Consider the following 14029-nt stretch of genomic DNA (forward strand, 5'->3'; position numbering starts at 1 on the left):
GTAGATCAACAACGTCAGGTGCTAGCAGTTTTGAGGGCTAAAGGTGGTCCTACATGTTATTAGCAGGGTAGCCATAATGTAATGGCTCTTTGGTGTGTGTATATATATATAAATTGGGCTTTTTAAAAATCAGGCGGGATTTCGTAGCAATAACTGTTGAAAAGGTGATTGAGAACAAATGGAATTTACAATGGAATTTGTGCAAATTGAACTAATTAAAAAGTGATGACTCAAATTTGCAATTCAAAATTTGTTATTTTTGAAGGAAAAAAAATTTTTGTGTGTTCAGAAGCTCTCGCGGGCCGCAGGTTTTCAACCTAATTTATTCTAAGAAAAATATCACTAGGAGTACAGAAAAGTCTCCCAATAGTCTCCTTTTCCTGAAAATAGTTGCCTTTTCTGGCAAAAAAAAGTTGCCATAGTCGCCTCATGCTAAAAATAGTAGCTAATGGTTGCATTTTAGTCACCTGTGGCAATCCTGAATAAGGAAAAATAATCATACTCCTTTTTAAAATCCACCTTCTTAGTTTCTTCACTAATTACATCTTCAGTTGAATCTGAAAATTGACAATCGAAATTAAAACAATTACTTTCAACTTATATTAAAATAATTCGATGAAATTAAACAAAATATGAGAAAAATACCGTCACCTCAATAATATTTTTGATAATCGAAATAAACATTTCTTAGAAATATCTCTATCAAATTTTCAAGATATTATTAAAAAAAATTAGCTAATGGTAGAGGTGGTCGTTTTAACAAAACCCTATCCTGACAAAAAGTATATAATAAAAATATGCAATTAGATTTGATTTAGTTTCATAATTTAATGAAAATTTCAAAAAATGCTAAATAAGGAATCACCCCTTCAAAAAAAAAATTTTTTCGCTACACCTTTAACCATAGCTTTTAACTTTATAAAAATTTTAATATTTGTACTCAATTTTATGAGAAACAAAATCGCACACAGAAACTCATACAATTTATTATTTTGATTGCAGAGTTCTCCCTAGGAATAAAAAAGGGCAGGGTACTTCCTCACAGAAAAGGTCACTTTGAGTTTTGAAAGGGCCACTTACCATCGTTAAAATTTTTCAAAATATGTAATAACGGAATTTGATCCTCAATTTTTAAAGTATCGTCTTATACTATTTTATGTGTATATTTTACAAAGTAATTCTAGCTCATTGTCAAAGAAAAATTTGAAGCTTTTGAAGCATAATTAAAGATACGCTAGAAGACAATCCCTGTGTATAAATTTTCTTTAAAAGAAAAGCAAACTGAAAAAAAAAGGATTAATTGATAAACAACTTTAAAGCTTTCTTCATATTTTAAACTTAAAATTATGAGAATGTAAACATTTAAATGCGCGTTTTTTTAATAAAAGGTAATTTATCTGAAAAAAATAATGGTAAAATCACTAAAAAACTCATTAATATACTCCCTTGTAAATAAAAATTATGAATATCTCTATGAAAATATAAAAAGATATTAATATATCTATATGAATATTTTAACTAGACAACATAAGAAAAATTTTCATTAAAGGAAAAAAATTAAAAATTAAGTTATTAAAATTAATTTGCCTTCGTGGAGGATTTTTTGATGGAACTAACCCACATTTGCATTACATGGAGAGGAAAACCATGAGAACGTCCCACGGTTACCCTGACAGCAAAGGGGCTCTAACCCCTGACTTGTCTACCACAGAGGATATTTTACGTCAGCACGGTGATCAGGGCAAGCCAGATGTGGAATTCATATCGACCAGTCAGAGCTGGGATTCGAACGAGAGTTCACCTCATTGGGAGGCGAACGCTTTATGCCCTGAGACATCGCGGCTCAATTAAAAAGTTGCGTTTTTAAGAAATGGCGGCTAATTTTTAGAAAAAGTGCCAGGAGAGCACATTTATAAAGATCAAAGGGCAGTCGGGGTGAACTGCCCTTCAAAAAAAAAAAAATACTTAGGGAGAACACTGTGACTGTCTGGTCTTTCAAGGCAAAAAATGGAAAGTTATGAAAGCCAGGAGGAGAAAAATGCTATGAAGTATGGCATGCTATGTACATAGTTGAAGAGTTTGGGACATAGTACAAAAATAAAAGAGTTTCACTACAAAATTGGAAGATTTAACAAAAGCAGAAATGCATTAAATTAACTTCAATACAAAAACACACTTTTTTGATAATTACAGTTAGGTATATTTTACTAAAATGTATCAAATAAAGGAAATGTGAATGTTTAAATCCAGATAGTAAAATAAGGCTTACTTTCACTCGGCAAAAGTCTTTTAATGTAAACCTAGAAAGGTTTTTTATGATGTTTACGTGTAAACCTTCTAATCTTAAAACGAGGCACTTCCGTGACAATCTGCTCTATTCTACGCACATTACCCTAATCCAAAACCTTGGAAAACAAACTTTTAATAAAAACCTTAAATTGAGGTTGTCTTAGTGTGGAAAAAATCCTTGAATAAAGCTAGTCTTAAGGTGAAAATAATCTTAAATCTAGGTAATTATAAGGTTTCTCTTCGCAACGTCTTGTATGCTCAGCTGAAATCTACTTGTCATGAAATATAATCTTGTCATAACATTTTAATTGTTATTATATCCTTGTCATGAAATTTTAAGAACAATGAAATTTGATTCTATAGCTAGGGGGACATCAGCTAAAACGTCATTATGGACCTACGTGACAATACTTTTTAAAAAATCCTTAAAAAATAATTTTTAATCCTTTTAGGATGAAAGGTTTAAAACTGCAATATTTTTGCTTTATAGAAAAAAAGGTTTTTAGTAGAAACATTTTTGGGACAATAAAAAGAAAATTCTGACTCAAGGTTTCCGTAAGGTTACACACTTTCAAGGAATGACTATATAGGGTGTCTTGAAAATATTGCAATAAATTTTAAAATAAGATGTCATGGTGATTGAGATTATCTTTAAGGATTAATAATTGCATTGCCTCCCATGGCATAACACTAACCTTTATAATCCTCTGAATCTTTTAGGACACTATTTTGCTTCTTTGACTTGTGTTTAGGAGATAAATTTTTGAGAAAGTCATCAAAGAAAGATCCACTTCGCTTACGGGGAGAATTGGGAGTACTCTTGTCTTCATCAGACTCCAAAGATTTTAAGAGGTCATCATCATCTGAATTGAAGTCATCTTTTGGAAGGCTATCGTCTTGTTTCAGTGGAAAACTCTTTGACGATGACTTTGAAAAATCAAAATCTGCTTCTATGGATTTTGATATATCTGGATCACTTGATTTTTTTGCTGGGGAAGTAGGCTTTGACTTGACTTTTGGTAGTGCAGTTTTAGTTAAGAACTCACTTAAAGCATCACCTTCAAATTCATTAGAGTTTCTTTTACCTTTGGCATGTTTTGGAGAATTTTCGAGAATGGAACTAAAATCAAAAGACTTTTTCTTCTCGGGAGACAAAACTGACGTGGAAGATTCCTTTCTCTCAGGGGATGAAAAAGGCAAGCTTGAATTTTTGCGACCCAATAAAGTATCATTCGCTGGTTCATCGGTTAACTTCTTAGAAGGAAATTTTTTATCTGAAATATAAGAACAAGAAATTAAAACAAGTACAATTGCTATATAGTTATAAAAAAATAAAAATTTAAATCACATTTATTTTATTTAAAATAAATTTATTTGAAAAAAAAAATGCGTTTCAAGATTTTTTTGTAATGAAGAGGTGAAAACAAAATATTGAAAACATAAACATATATTATAAAACTGCAATTCTGAATGAGATGTTTGCAAACTTGTATTGACATCATTTTGACAGAAAAATTCTAGAATAAAACCTGCCATATATAGGGCAAAATTAAGGATCTCTATCAGCCTCAGGGAGAATAAATATAACAAAAAGAGATTTTAAAAAATTTCTGCCAATCGCCACTTTTTGCATCAAAAATGTATCCCATGTGCGTTTTATTATTACTATTTTGCTATTTATGGAATTAATATAAATATTTTATAATATTCAGAAAATTATTTGTTTTTTAAAATTTTTTTTGTGTTTAGAAATGAATGTAGAATTCTAGATATAATTGTGTTTATCGGGAAAAAAAATACCAAGAAAAATGCTTTGCATTAATTAGATCAACAGTGTTTTTAATTACTTAAAATTTTTAATTTTTATCAATTCCTTTGATATCAGTTTTTTTATTAATTTTCAATTTTTATCAATTCCAAAATTTAAATTTTTTTAAAATTACATTTTAAAAAGTGACCACTGTTAAAAATGAGAACTTATTTTTTATTAATTTTGCCCTATATCTTTTTCAGTCGTATTAAATGACAGCCTTGTATTGATGGCCATTGTTTAAAAAAATGAGTAAAGTAAATATTTCTTACCACCTTATAGAAATTAAATAAAGCATACAAAAATAATATTTTCCATTTTTCAATTTTCCACACCATCTAGGTTTTTTTTTTTTTTTTTCACAAGCATGGTGTTTTTAAATGGTATTACAATTCATTACAATAGAAAATATAAACCACTAAGAAGAAATACATGATAAACTCCCAGGCAAACTGACAATTAAACTTTAATATGATATATTCCTGAACTTTAGCACTTTCTTTAAAACTTCAGGTTTTAATGAAAAAAAAGTAATTAAAGAAATTATTTTCTACCATAAATTAAGAAATTTTTGATCATTACTAAAATAAACTATTACATTAATTAAAATTATGCTGTTTACACAGAATCCTTTTTAGCTCAAAACTATAGAAAAAATATCTATCATTCAAAAAACAATAGCAACATATTTAAATTATTTGTATTAACATAACATAATAGTAATATATATCAGTAACATATTTAAATTATTTAACAAAAATATTAATAATAATTATAACAATAGTAATAATTATAATAATAGTAATAATTATAGTAATAGTAATAGCAATCAAATTTACTGGTTATTAGAATCAAATTTACTGGTGGTCAGAAACAAATTACAAAATTTAGGAACACCACTCTCATTCAATTTTATCAACTCCCAGTTTTTGAAAGAACTAAATTGAAAACATGTAAATGAAATCTTAAATTATAAATAATGAATTAGCTTTTCTAATCTTAATCTTGAAAACATTGAAATTAAAAATTATGGGAAAATGAATATTTAAAAGTAAAGGAAGAAATTATCATTCGGACAGTAAAAATGTTAGTAATTTTTTCTTCAACCATCTATCTGGTAATAGAATCTTCATATTTTGAAATTTGGGTCTGCGATATTAATGCTATATACCAGAAACTATTATAAAAATTATACTAAATCTAACATAATGAAATTTGCACATTTAAGGCTGTTAAAATGTATAGCAAAAATTTATGATTTTAAAAATTTATGTTTATCTCAATTTTTAATACAATAAATTTTTGAAAATTATTCAAAAAAAATTTTTTTCCATTTTTTCGTCTTTTAATATTTTTTTACTTTTCAAAATTAAAGTTTTAAAAAAAAGTTGAAGTTTTTGAAATATATTTATTTATTTTGCTAAGATATGTGTAGATTGACAAACTTATTTTGTAATTTTTTACAAAAATTACAACTTGAATATACCTTTACCTGGTAGTTTTTTAGAAGGTGAAGTTTTAGTCAGCTTTTTTGCATATATGTCATCATCATCATCTAACAAATCAGCCAAATCATCATCACTATTGTCAAAATCTGAAACTGAGGAGTAAAAATACAAAGATAAACAATACCGATAAACAATCATTGTTTTATTAATCATGTGAAAAAGGTTTATAATAACCTGAAATTAATAACTATTATTAGTAATTTTAGGTAATCTTGGCAAAGCACATTGTGCAATGCGTACTTCAGAAAGGTGTATACATGGTGTAGTTAACGCATCAGCTTAACGAAGTGTATATATATGCATGCGACAGGCAAGTAGTTGATTTGAGTTTGTTTATATATTAAAAAAATAGATAATAAAAAAAAAATTCAGGAATAACTTGCAATTATCCTCAATAGTTGCTCTAATAGTATCAGTGTTATTAATACATAACTTTCATAAAAATAAATAAATGAATAATAAGAAGAAAAAAAGAAAAGAATAAAGTGAAATAAAAATATTTTCCTGATGAAAAAAAGTACAATAATTAATACTGGTTGCTTCGGCAGAGCATATTTTATTAGTTTTTCATTCCTAATAAGTGCAAAAAGAAATGACTATCAATAAAAATATACACTGACTTAACACTGACTTCTATGTGTGGCTTTTACACACACACACACATATATATATATATATTATGATCTGTTTCTACATGTTATTTTTACTTTTTATGATCTATTTTTATGTAGTTATTTTATAAAAAAATTTTTTGAGCGCTCCTCACACTATTGTATTAATATATTTTGCTTTGGCTTTATTGATACAATATCAGAAAGCACTCTGTTTTGCGGATATAATCGTGTGGGCTGAAGAAAAGATTATATCTNAGAGAGAGAGAGAAGTAAGAAAAGGTCACATAAAAATACTTTCTTGAGAGAGAGGAAGAAGTTAAAATTTTCACCATTGAAATTATTGATAATATGGTAAGTCATTTACTTTCAATCAAAAAATAAATATTGAACAATATAAATTTTAGAAAAAAAATTGCATTATTGTCAGTAACAGTTATTTCGTCAGAGGGAAAAATTATGCCTGTACTTAACAACAACAAAAAGAACTACTTAATGGAAAAAAACTTACAGTTATTTTCACCAGTTGCTTTAGAAGTGCTAGACATAGTTAAAACCTTCCTATTTACTTTTTTTAGGCTAATTTGTGTGCTGCATAGTCTGTTCCTTCAAGATAATCTAAATGCTAAAATAAAATTAAAAAAATACTCTTATTTTTCATGTAAGCATATCTTTGAATTAAATTAAATGTGTTAAAAAATCTTAATATGTAACCTATGTAATAAAGCAATTGATAAGCTATGAGTTTACAGGATGCTTCAAAAATGTATCGACAAAAATTTAGGGGAAGTAAGGCACATCATAATGATGCATAGCAACCCATGGCTGTAAACATCAGGCAAAAGTGGCAGCAGTAGTAGATAATCTAAAAGTACACAAAAAAGTGATTAATTGAAAAATTTATCTTGTATCCAGGGTAGGTATGATTTAAATTGCAATATGATAGCATGATTTTTTTTTAAATCACTGATTTAAATCACCTATTTTTTTAAAATCATTATTTCAAGTTGAAAATACAATATTTTTTTATGTAGTATAATTTCTAAATATATTTTTAAAGTTATAAAGTTATTTCAATCCTACTTCTATATTGAATCCAGAATATATATATAAATATATATATATATATATATATATAATTGCAAATTCATGAGGATGTTGAGCTCGCATAAAAAGATCTATGATTTACTAAATAGTTTCTAGTAATTATTTAACAATTTTAGTTCAATGCTATTTCGCAGTTGCTATTTTATAATATAAAGCATTGTTATTGCATTTTATTAGAGCTTTGATTAGTAGATGGATGGGGAAAAAGAAGCTTTTGTACATCTTGGTATATAAGTCGACCCTTATTAGTCAGTTGTTTATTAATTCAAAAATGCTATGTGTCAAATGAAGCTAGATGTGTTGCAAAATGTGGATTCAAACATTATTATGAAATATTTTAAAAAATTTTGACTCCCTGTTTTCTTAAAATTTACGGGATTTGAAAAGTTGCCTTTTTCACCAGTATGTATGACAATTTAAATTTAAAAAATTCAATTTCTTTTATTTATTTTTAAAAAAATAATTTTTTTGGTAAGTTTTCAAGGAATGAATAAAAATATTATGAATAAAAATAGCATACTAGATGAATACAGTGCATAATGTTAAACACATACTCCAAGACTACATCATCAGATGCTGTGCATGCTTGACAATGGGGAAGCATTAATTGCTGTTTTTGGTTGAACCCACAGGAAGTTTCTTTGATTGTTGCAGCAGTGCAAACTAGGGTTAATGATAGATAGCTATGATAGACATTACACACAACTTTTACTTGCACACACTATAAGAGATCCTGCACAACTATAAGAGATCCTGCAGAAAGAAATCAGGGTTTGATAAATCAGATGAGTGGGAAAGGAAAGTGGTTAGCCACACAGAATCCATCTGCATTTTTATGCAGACTTCTACCATTCTGTATGTATATATTTCCTATGATGGATTGCAATGTTATACATTTTGCAATCCATATGATGAGCCCCTTAAGGTTTGCCACTACATTTTTAAAACACTCTGTATATGATATTACTAGTAAGAAGCGCTCGGCTGATACACTTGGTTAAAATGTTGCTTACATCAATGGGGTAAAATTCTATAATAGCCCACCTCTTGGCGACTTTTTGAAATCTCGCCAAGCTGGCGATTACTATTTGGATCAAAGTTATTTTTTTATTATTAAAAACAATTTAAATTATTACGAACTTCTTAAAATATTTTTAATAAAATAAAATAAAAAATTCACTTGCAATAAGGTTGCAATATATCTCCCCGAAACATTTTCCAGAAACCTAGTTTGGCGAGATTTAAAAAAGTCGAGTCACTTGGCGAAATTTCAAAAAGTCGCCAAGGGGTGGGCTATTCTACCATCCGCCCCATCACTGATTAGAGAGCTGGGTGGAGGGGTAGTGAGTTTGATCCTGATAGTTAACAAAATAACTGGTGTGTACAAGCAGCAAGGTGCAAATGAAATCTGTCATGGCTGAAAATCTTCCAGTTAGTTGTGATGTGGAAATTTGGAGAGGGTTACCAGCTCAGCTGCTGTCCATGGTCAAGACTCGCCCATCTGACCAAGGTCAAAATTGTGCAGTATTCCTACAATGACCATAAAAGACAACCCTAAAAATGGGATAAGGTGCTTGACCATGGTGTTTTGATGTGGGGATATATATTACAAGCAAGAAAATTCATATTGAAATAAGCTGGATTGAGAATCTGATTATTAAAAGGGAAAAAAACTAGATCAAGGAAGATAAACTATTTCATACTTTAGTAATTGATTTCAAAATTATTATATTTTGAATCTAGTTATATTTTGAATGTCAAATATTCCCAATAGTTTGCTTTAGGAAGAAACAAACTTTTAATATATTCAGAACCTATCTATTTTGAAGAAGAAAGAAAGAAAAATTGCCAAACAATTATTGACTCAAGAGAAGTTATATTTGCATTACAAATATATTCTGTTGGTATAGTGATAATAGGTATCTAATATACAAGTAGATACCTCATATTGGTTCTGTAGTTATAGGTTTTCAAGGTTCCTTTTAGTAAAATGAATAACTACCACCATACATTACAACTGAAAGTTTTTATCATATTATTACAAAAAAAAAACTTCATTAATATTTATTTTGTTTGAAAGTGAAACAAAAGAAGAAAAATATAATTATGTTAATTTACATTATTGTAGTTAGACAATCAAGAATCATATTATGATGGTATAGGTAATATGTATATCATATTATGTTGTATGGATATCATATTATTATCTTGTAGGTAAATATGCCCTTTACATCTAATTTATGGCGTTTACATCTGTTTTATGTTTTCAAACATTAAAAAATACATGCAAGTTAATAGTAAAGCTAAGAATCATAAAAAATGTGTTTTATAATGTTTAGCTTACACAGGCAAGGTTATTTAAACAATATATTATACACTTAGAACTTAATTAATAAAATAATGAACTCTATAAAATAACTTTAAAGCAATTTTTTTTTCAAACACCATAATTTATTGCAATTAAAATAGTGGACCAACTTGAAAGGTATAACTCGTAGCCACCCCCGGACAAATATCTACATGTTGTTGTTTTTTTTAGTTTACAATATATTTGGCTCCTTGGCGTTTGTAGTTGGCGCGATAGATCCCCCAAACCATTGGGGAAATACCCCCAAAATATTGAAACACGATGTGTGAAACACGAGTAGGTACTTACTACTATAAAGGGAAATAACTCAAGACCTTATCGGTCATGTTAGGAGGCAATTGAACATAAAAATAAACAAATACCTTTAAAAAATCCATGGTCATTCAGTGTTTTCATCATAGAAAAAAAATGGGTGAGAATTTCTCACCCTTTCTCAAAAACAGGGTGAGATTTCAGAAAGTTAAGTGAGATTTCTAAAAACTGAAAAAATACAAATAGACTTGAAAAAAAAATTTCTTTTATTATAATACATTTTTAACGCCTTCTATTTTATAAAGCATTGAATATTTTTGCTGCATCATCATAGAAAATTTTGCCTTTTTCTAGGTATTTGTCCATCTTACATTAGTGCATAAAAAAATTTGAACGTCTTCATGAAAAAACCATACCTACAGTAAACACGTGGTTGCAGAAAAATGTGTTCTGAAAGTGGTTCCGTGGTTCGGAGGGGTTGTGCTCTGTTGTTCGAAAAGGTTCTGAACAATGCTAGATAGGGAAGCTAGATAACGGGGCAAGTGTTGAAAATAATGAAGATCCAGGAAGAAATGTGAAACGGATTTTATTCTAAATGACGTAATTCGAAGCTTTTTCCAAAATGCGAGAAATTCGCGAATTTTGAAATTAATTTATAGAATGCGCGAATTTCTCGCGGTAATCATTTTTTAATGCGAGAAAAGAAAAAAATATGCGAGATTCTCGCGTTCTCGCGCTATAGTGAAAACACTGGTCATAATATTCAGCTATAAACTGTACAACAGTCATATAATTCATTTCTTTTCACACATCACAAATTGCTGGAATTGTTGCTATTAAAATGAAATTAGATGATAGAACAAAAATAAAATTTAAAAGTGAAGAATGTAAAACAGCTAGAATATAATCAATGAGCATTTAAATGTTCAAGAATAGGAAAAGAGATGTGGAAGGGTAGAAAATAAAAACTTTAAATTACTTTTTTCTGTCAGCGCCAGGCTAAGATTTAGAAGAGGTAAAATGTCATGTAAATAAATTGCGATCCAGTTTTTAAACCAATTCTAATATTTCAAAAAATGCATTATGCAATTTAAAACTTCAAGAAAAACAAATGAGAAATCAAAGGCATTTATTTTGTTACGTCAACTTGTTGTCTGCTTGTAACTATGGCAACAACCTAAAACCTTACGGTTAAAATTACTGTAGATCGGAAACTGACTTTCCCAAAGTTAATTTATCAGTAGATGACGCTACTATAGTTTTACATGTGATAACGGTATTTCAGTTTAAGGGCCATTCTCACTGCATGCAATTCAAACTTCTGATCACCGTTAAGAGAGGATGAAAACATGATTAGTGAGTTTTTCGCAAATGAATTTGCAATTGCAACTTTCGAATTCGCCCTCTGAGGAGTAGAGCGGTTCTAGAGCCGTCTCTCTCCTCCTCTACTTAGATAGTATACGATGCTTTTCCCTTCCATAATACTTTCCACATTTAGAATGTCAGAATTATTTTTCAGAATATTTTAGGAACTATGCTTATTACAGTTTTGAGTTCTATATAGTTTGCAACTAATTAATTTATAGTTACTGTTTTTTTTTATAGTTTGCAGCATTGAACTAATTAGAATATCTGTATGTTGTACATTTATGTACTAGAATGCTTTTATGTAATGGCAAAAGTTGTACTGAACCATTTTAATAACAAATACCCGTTTTCGTGAAATTTCCTGAACGGCCAAGATCTGTAAGTACGAGCATGCAAAATTCAATCCATTCTCACATGAGCAATATGAGTTTATAGTAACATATTGTGTTTATTTTTGACTATATATGATTATAATTATAAATCTCGAAATACTTTAAATTCAACTTATTGAAAAAGGAGGACCAACTGCCCATCGGAAGGGGCTATTGTTACCTAATTTTAAAATAGTATGTAATTAATCACTATTTACTCAATTAAAATAATATTTAATCAACTTGTGATATTTTATTTATAATATTAAATTAATTCAGACTCAAATTTGAATTACGGTGCTCTTTTTTTTAACGTTTAATTTTTTTTTTCATTTACCTCCGAGAATATTAATTCTCAAACATGACGGATATTATTTTTGAGTTTTATTATGTTTGAGGTTTTTATGGGTTTAACTTTGCTTAGAGCACATAGAGCTGAACAATTTGTAACACTATTAGCAGTTAATAATTTTTTTAAACTCCAACATCTTTTTTGGTTGTAATAAAAATGTAATGAAAATAGTTCACTAAAAATTCCACTAAAAAAAGGTTTTAAAAAATATCCTACTCCAAAAAAATTTATAATTAATGTTTTAACTCAATAAATGCACTATCTAATTATTTCCTCCTCTTATTATGCGAATTGAGTTAAAGTAATAATGAACATGGTTTTAAAGAAAATCCCGTTAAAATCAAATATCTAAAATGTAAAAATCTGAAAAAGGATTTTGAAATTTAACTAGCCATGCAAAAAAAAACAAAAAAAAGAATCCCATTCCCCTCAAACTAAACCACACGTTGGAAATATGCTTCTCTTATTTCTTATTTGCTATTTCCTGTATGTAAAGTAGAACATTGATGATATAATAAATTTGGAATGAAAAATATCTCCAACTGAAGAAGATTTTAAAAATAATCCCCTTCTCAAATATTTAAAAAAATGGTGCCTTAAATAATCAAAAACATTCCATAAATATTTCTTTTTTAGTTTTAAAACTACAAAATTGTATAAATATACAAAGAATTCCCCCTTTAAAATGACCATGGAGACCTGCTAACTTTGAATCCCTCCTGAGGGTACCCCTTCTCGGCACCATGCTAGATGATCCTTTTTATGATTCATAGTCAAAGGGATGCAGGCTATAGGGCGTTTGGCATGTAAGCCACTTGCATTAAATGTTTGGACGATTGTTATCTGTGGAATGGATGTTGCATTATACAGGTTACAATACAGTTGTGTCGCTGACCTATTCCTTTTGGCTAAGACTCAAATAATGGTCTTGAGCCGGCGTTGTTGCCCTTTTGCGGTCTTGACCAGATGGGCAACCACTGTTCCTGTCTCTGTGAGCTGTTTCCATAGAGTGGACGCCATATTTATCGGGACCCCAAGGTCCCTACCACAGGTAGACTGTGATTTGTCCACTTCGAGTCTTCCAACTATACACCATCTTGTGGTATCATCTAGACGATGACGACTGGTCATACTAACGATGGATAAACAATGAAATTCCAAAAACAAGGAATGGGCTAAGCTACGATTCTAAATGTCCTTATGTTACAAGCTTCGGTGAGCAAATGAAGTAACACGATACAAACGCGATCACAGCACCACTGCCTAATAACGTCACAATGATCAATGCGTGGCAAATGTCTCTGCGAAGAGCTTAGCTATCAACTGGTACCTTATTTGCTCCTAGGGGGTACTCATTTAGTTCTTTTAAAAAAAAAATGATAGTTCTCTCCATTAGTTTTTTCATCAGTGTATTTCACTAAACAGGTTCTCATTCTTAATCAGGATCTTTGTAAGAAATTTGTCAAGCCTCAGCTGTTCCAGGATAATTATCCCTCTTCCTCCTCCCATTGAGTACGGACTTGAGTACATCACCTGTATATTACATGCATAATTTTCTAACATTAGCATATAAATTAGAATTATCTGTTATCTTTCTCTGAAATACCAGTATTACAGAGAAATTTTCCACATATTTAACACGTGTACCCGATCTTACCCTAGTAGTGGGGTATGACCGGGTGATTTGAAAAAATATATAATTTATAAAAAAGTAGTATGTTTCTGAGAACTTATCAAATCTTAGCTACCCGGTGTAAACGCCACTTAAGTATGCGTAATGTATAACTTGTGTAAATATTATTTTCACTTGATGAAATTATATTTATTATTATTATTAAATTTTAGTTGGAAGCAAATGTCACTACTACGTGGACAGACCTTTAAGCCATCCCTCTTTTGACCACAGGCCTGATGCAGTAATAAAAATTTTAAGAATTTGTGCTATGCTAGTTCAACATATACTTAGGCGACAAATTTAGAATACATACTATAA

The 14029-nt window shown here is 29.3% G+C and overlaps 1 protein-coding gene across 6 annotated transcripts in view; it reads right to left on the bottom strand.

Moving 5' to 3' along the window:
• LOC107445829 (fas-binding factor 1) overlaps positions 1-11115 on the bottom strand; it is a 42791-nt gene extending 31676 nt beyond the window's left edge. The window contains exons 1-7 of one of the 6 annotated variants that reach the window (XM_043048940.2): positions 10925-11115; positions 7880-8078; positions 6933-7083; positions 6730-6843; positions 5592-5699; positions 2985-3563; positions 503-557 (exon numbers count right to left, since the gene is read on the bottom strand). In XM_043048940.2, coding sequence (XP_042904874.2) covers positions 503-557; positions 2985-3563; positions 5592-5699; positions 6730-6766 — 779 coding nt within the window. In that variant the 5' untranslated portion in view covers positions 6767-6843; positions 6933-7083; positions 7880-8078; positions 10925-11115. Of the gene's footprint in view, positions 1-502; positions 558-2984; positions 3564-5591; positions 5700-6729; positions 6844-6932; positions 7084-7845; positions 8079-10055; positions 10076-10696; positions 10779-10924 lie in introns of those variants that run through there. The other 5 variants (XM_043048943.2, XM_071183029.1, XM_043048941.2 and 2 more) reach the window with 5 other exon arrangements.
• Positions 11116-14029: the final 2914 nt, after the last annotated feature.

The sequence above is a fragment of the Parasteatoda tepidariorum genome, chromosome 7 (assembly GCF_043381705.1).
Source record: "Parasteatoda tepidariorum isolate YZ-2023 chromosome 7, CAS_Ptep_4.0, whole genome shotgun sequence".
Lineage (NCBI taxonomy): Eukaryota > Metazoa > Arthropoda > Arachnida > Araneae > Theridiidae > Parasteatoda > Parasteatoda tepidariorum.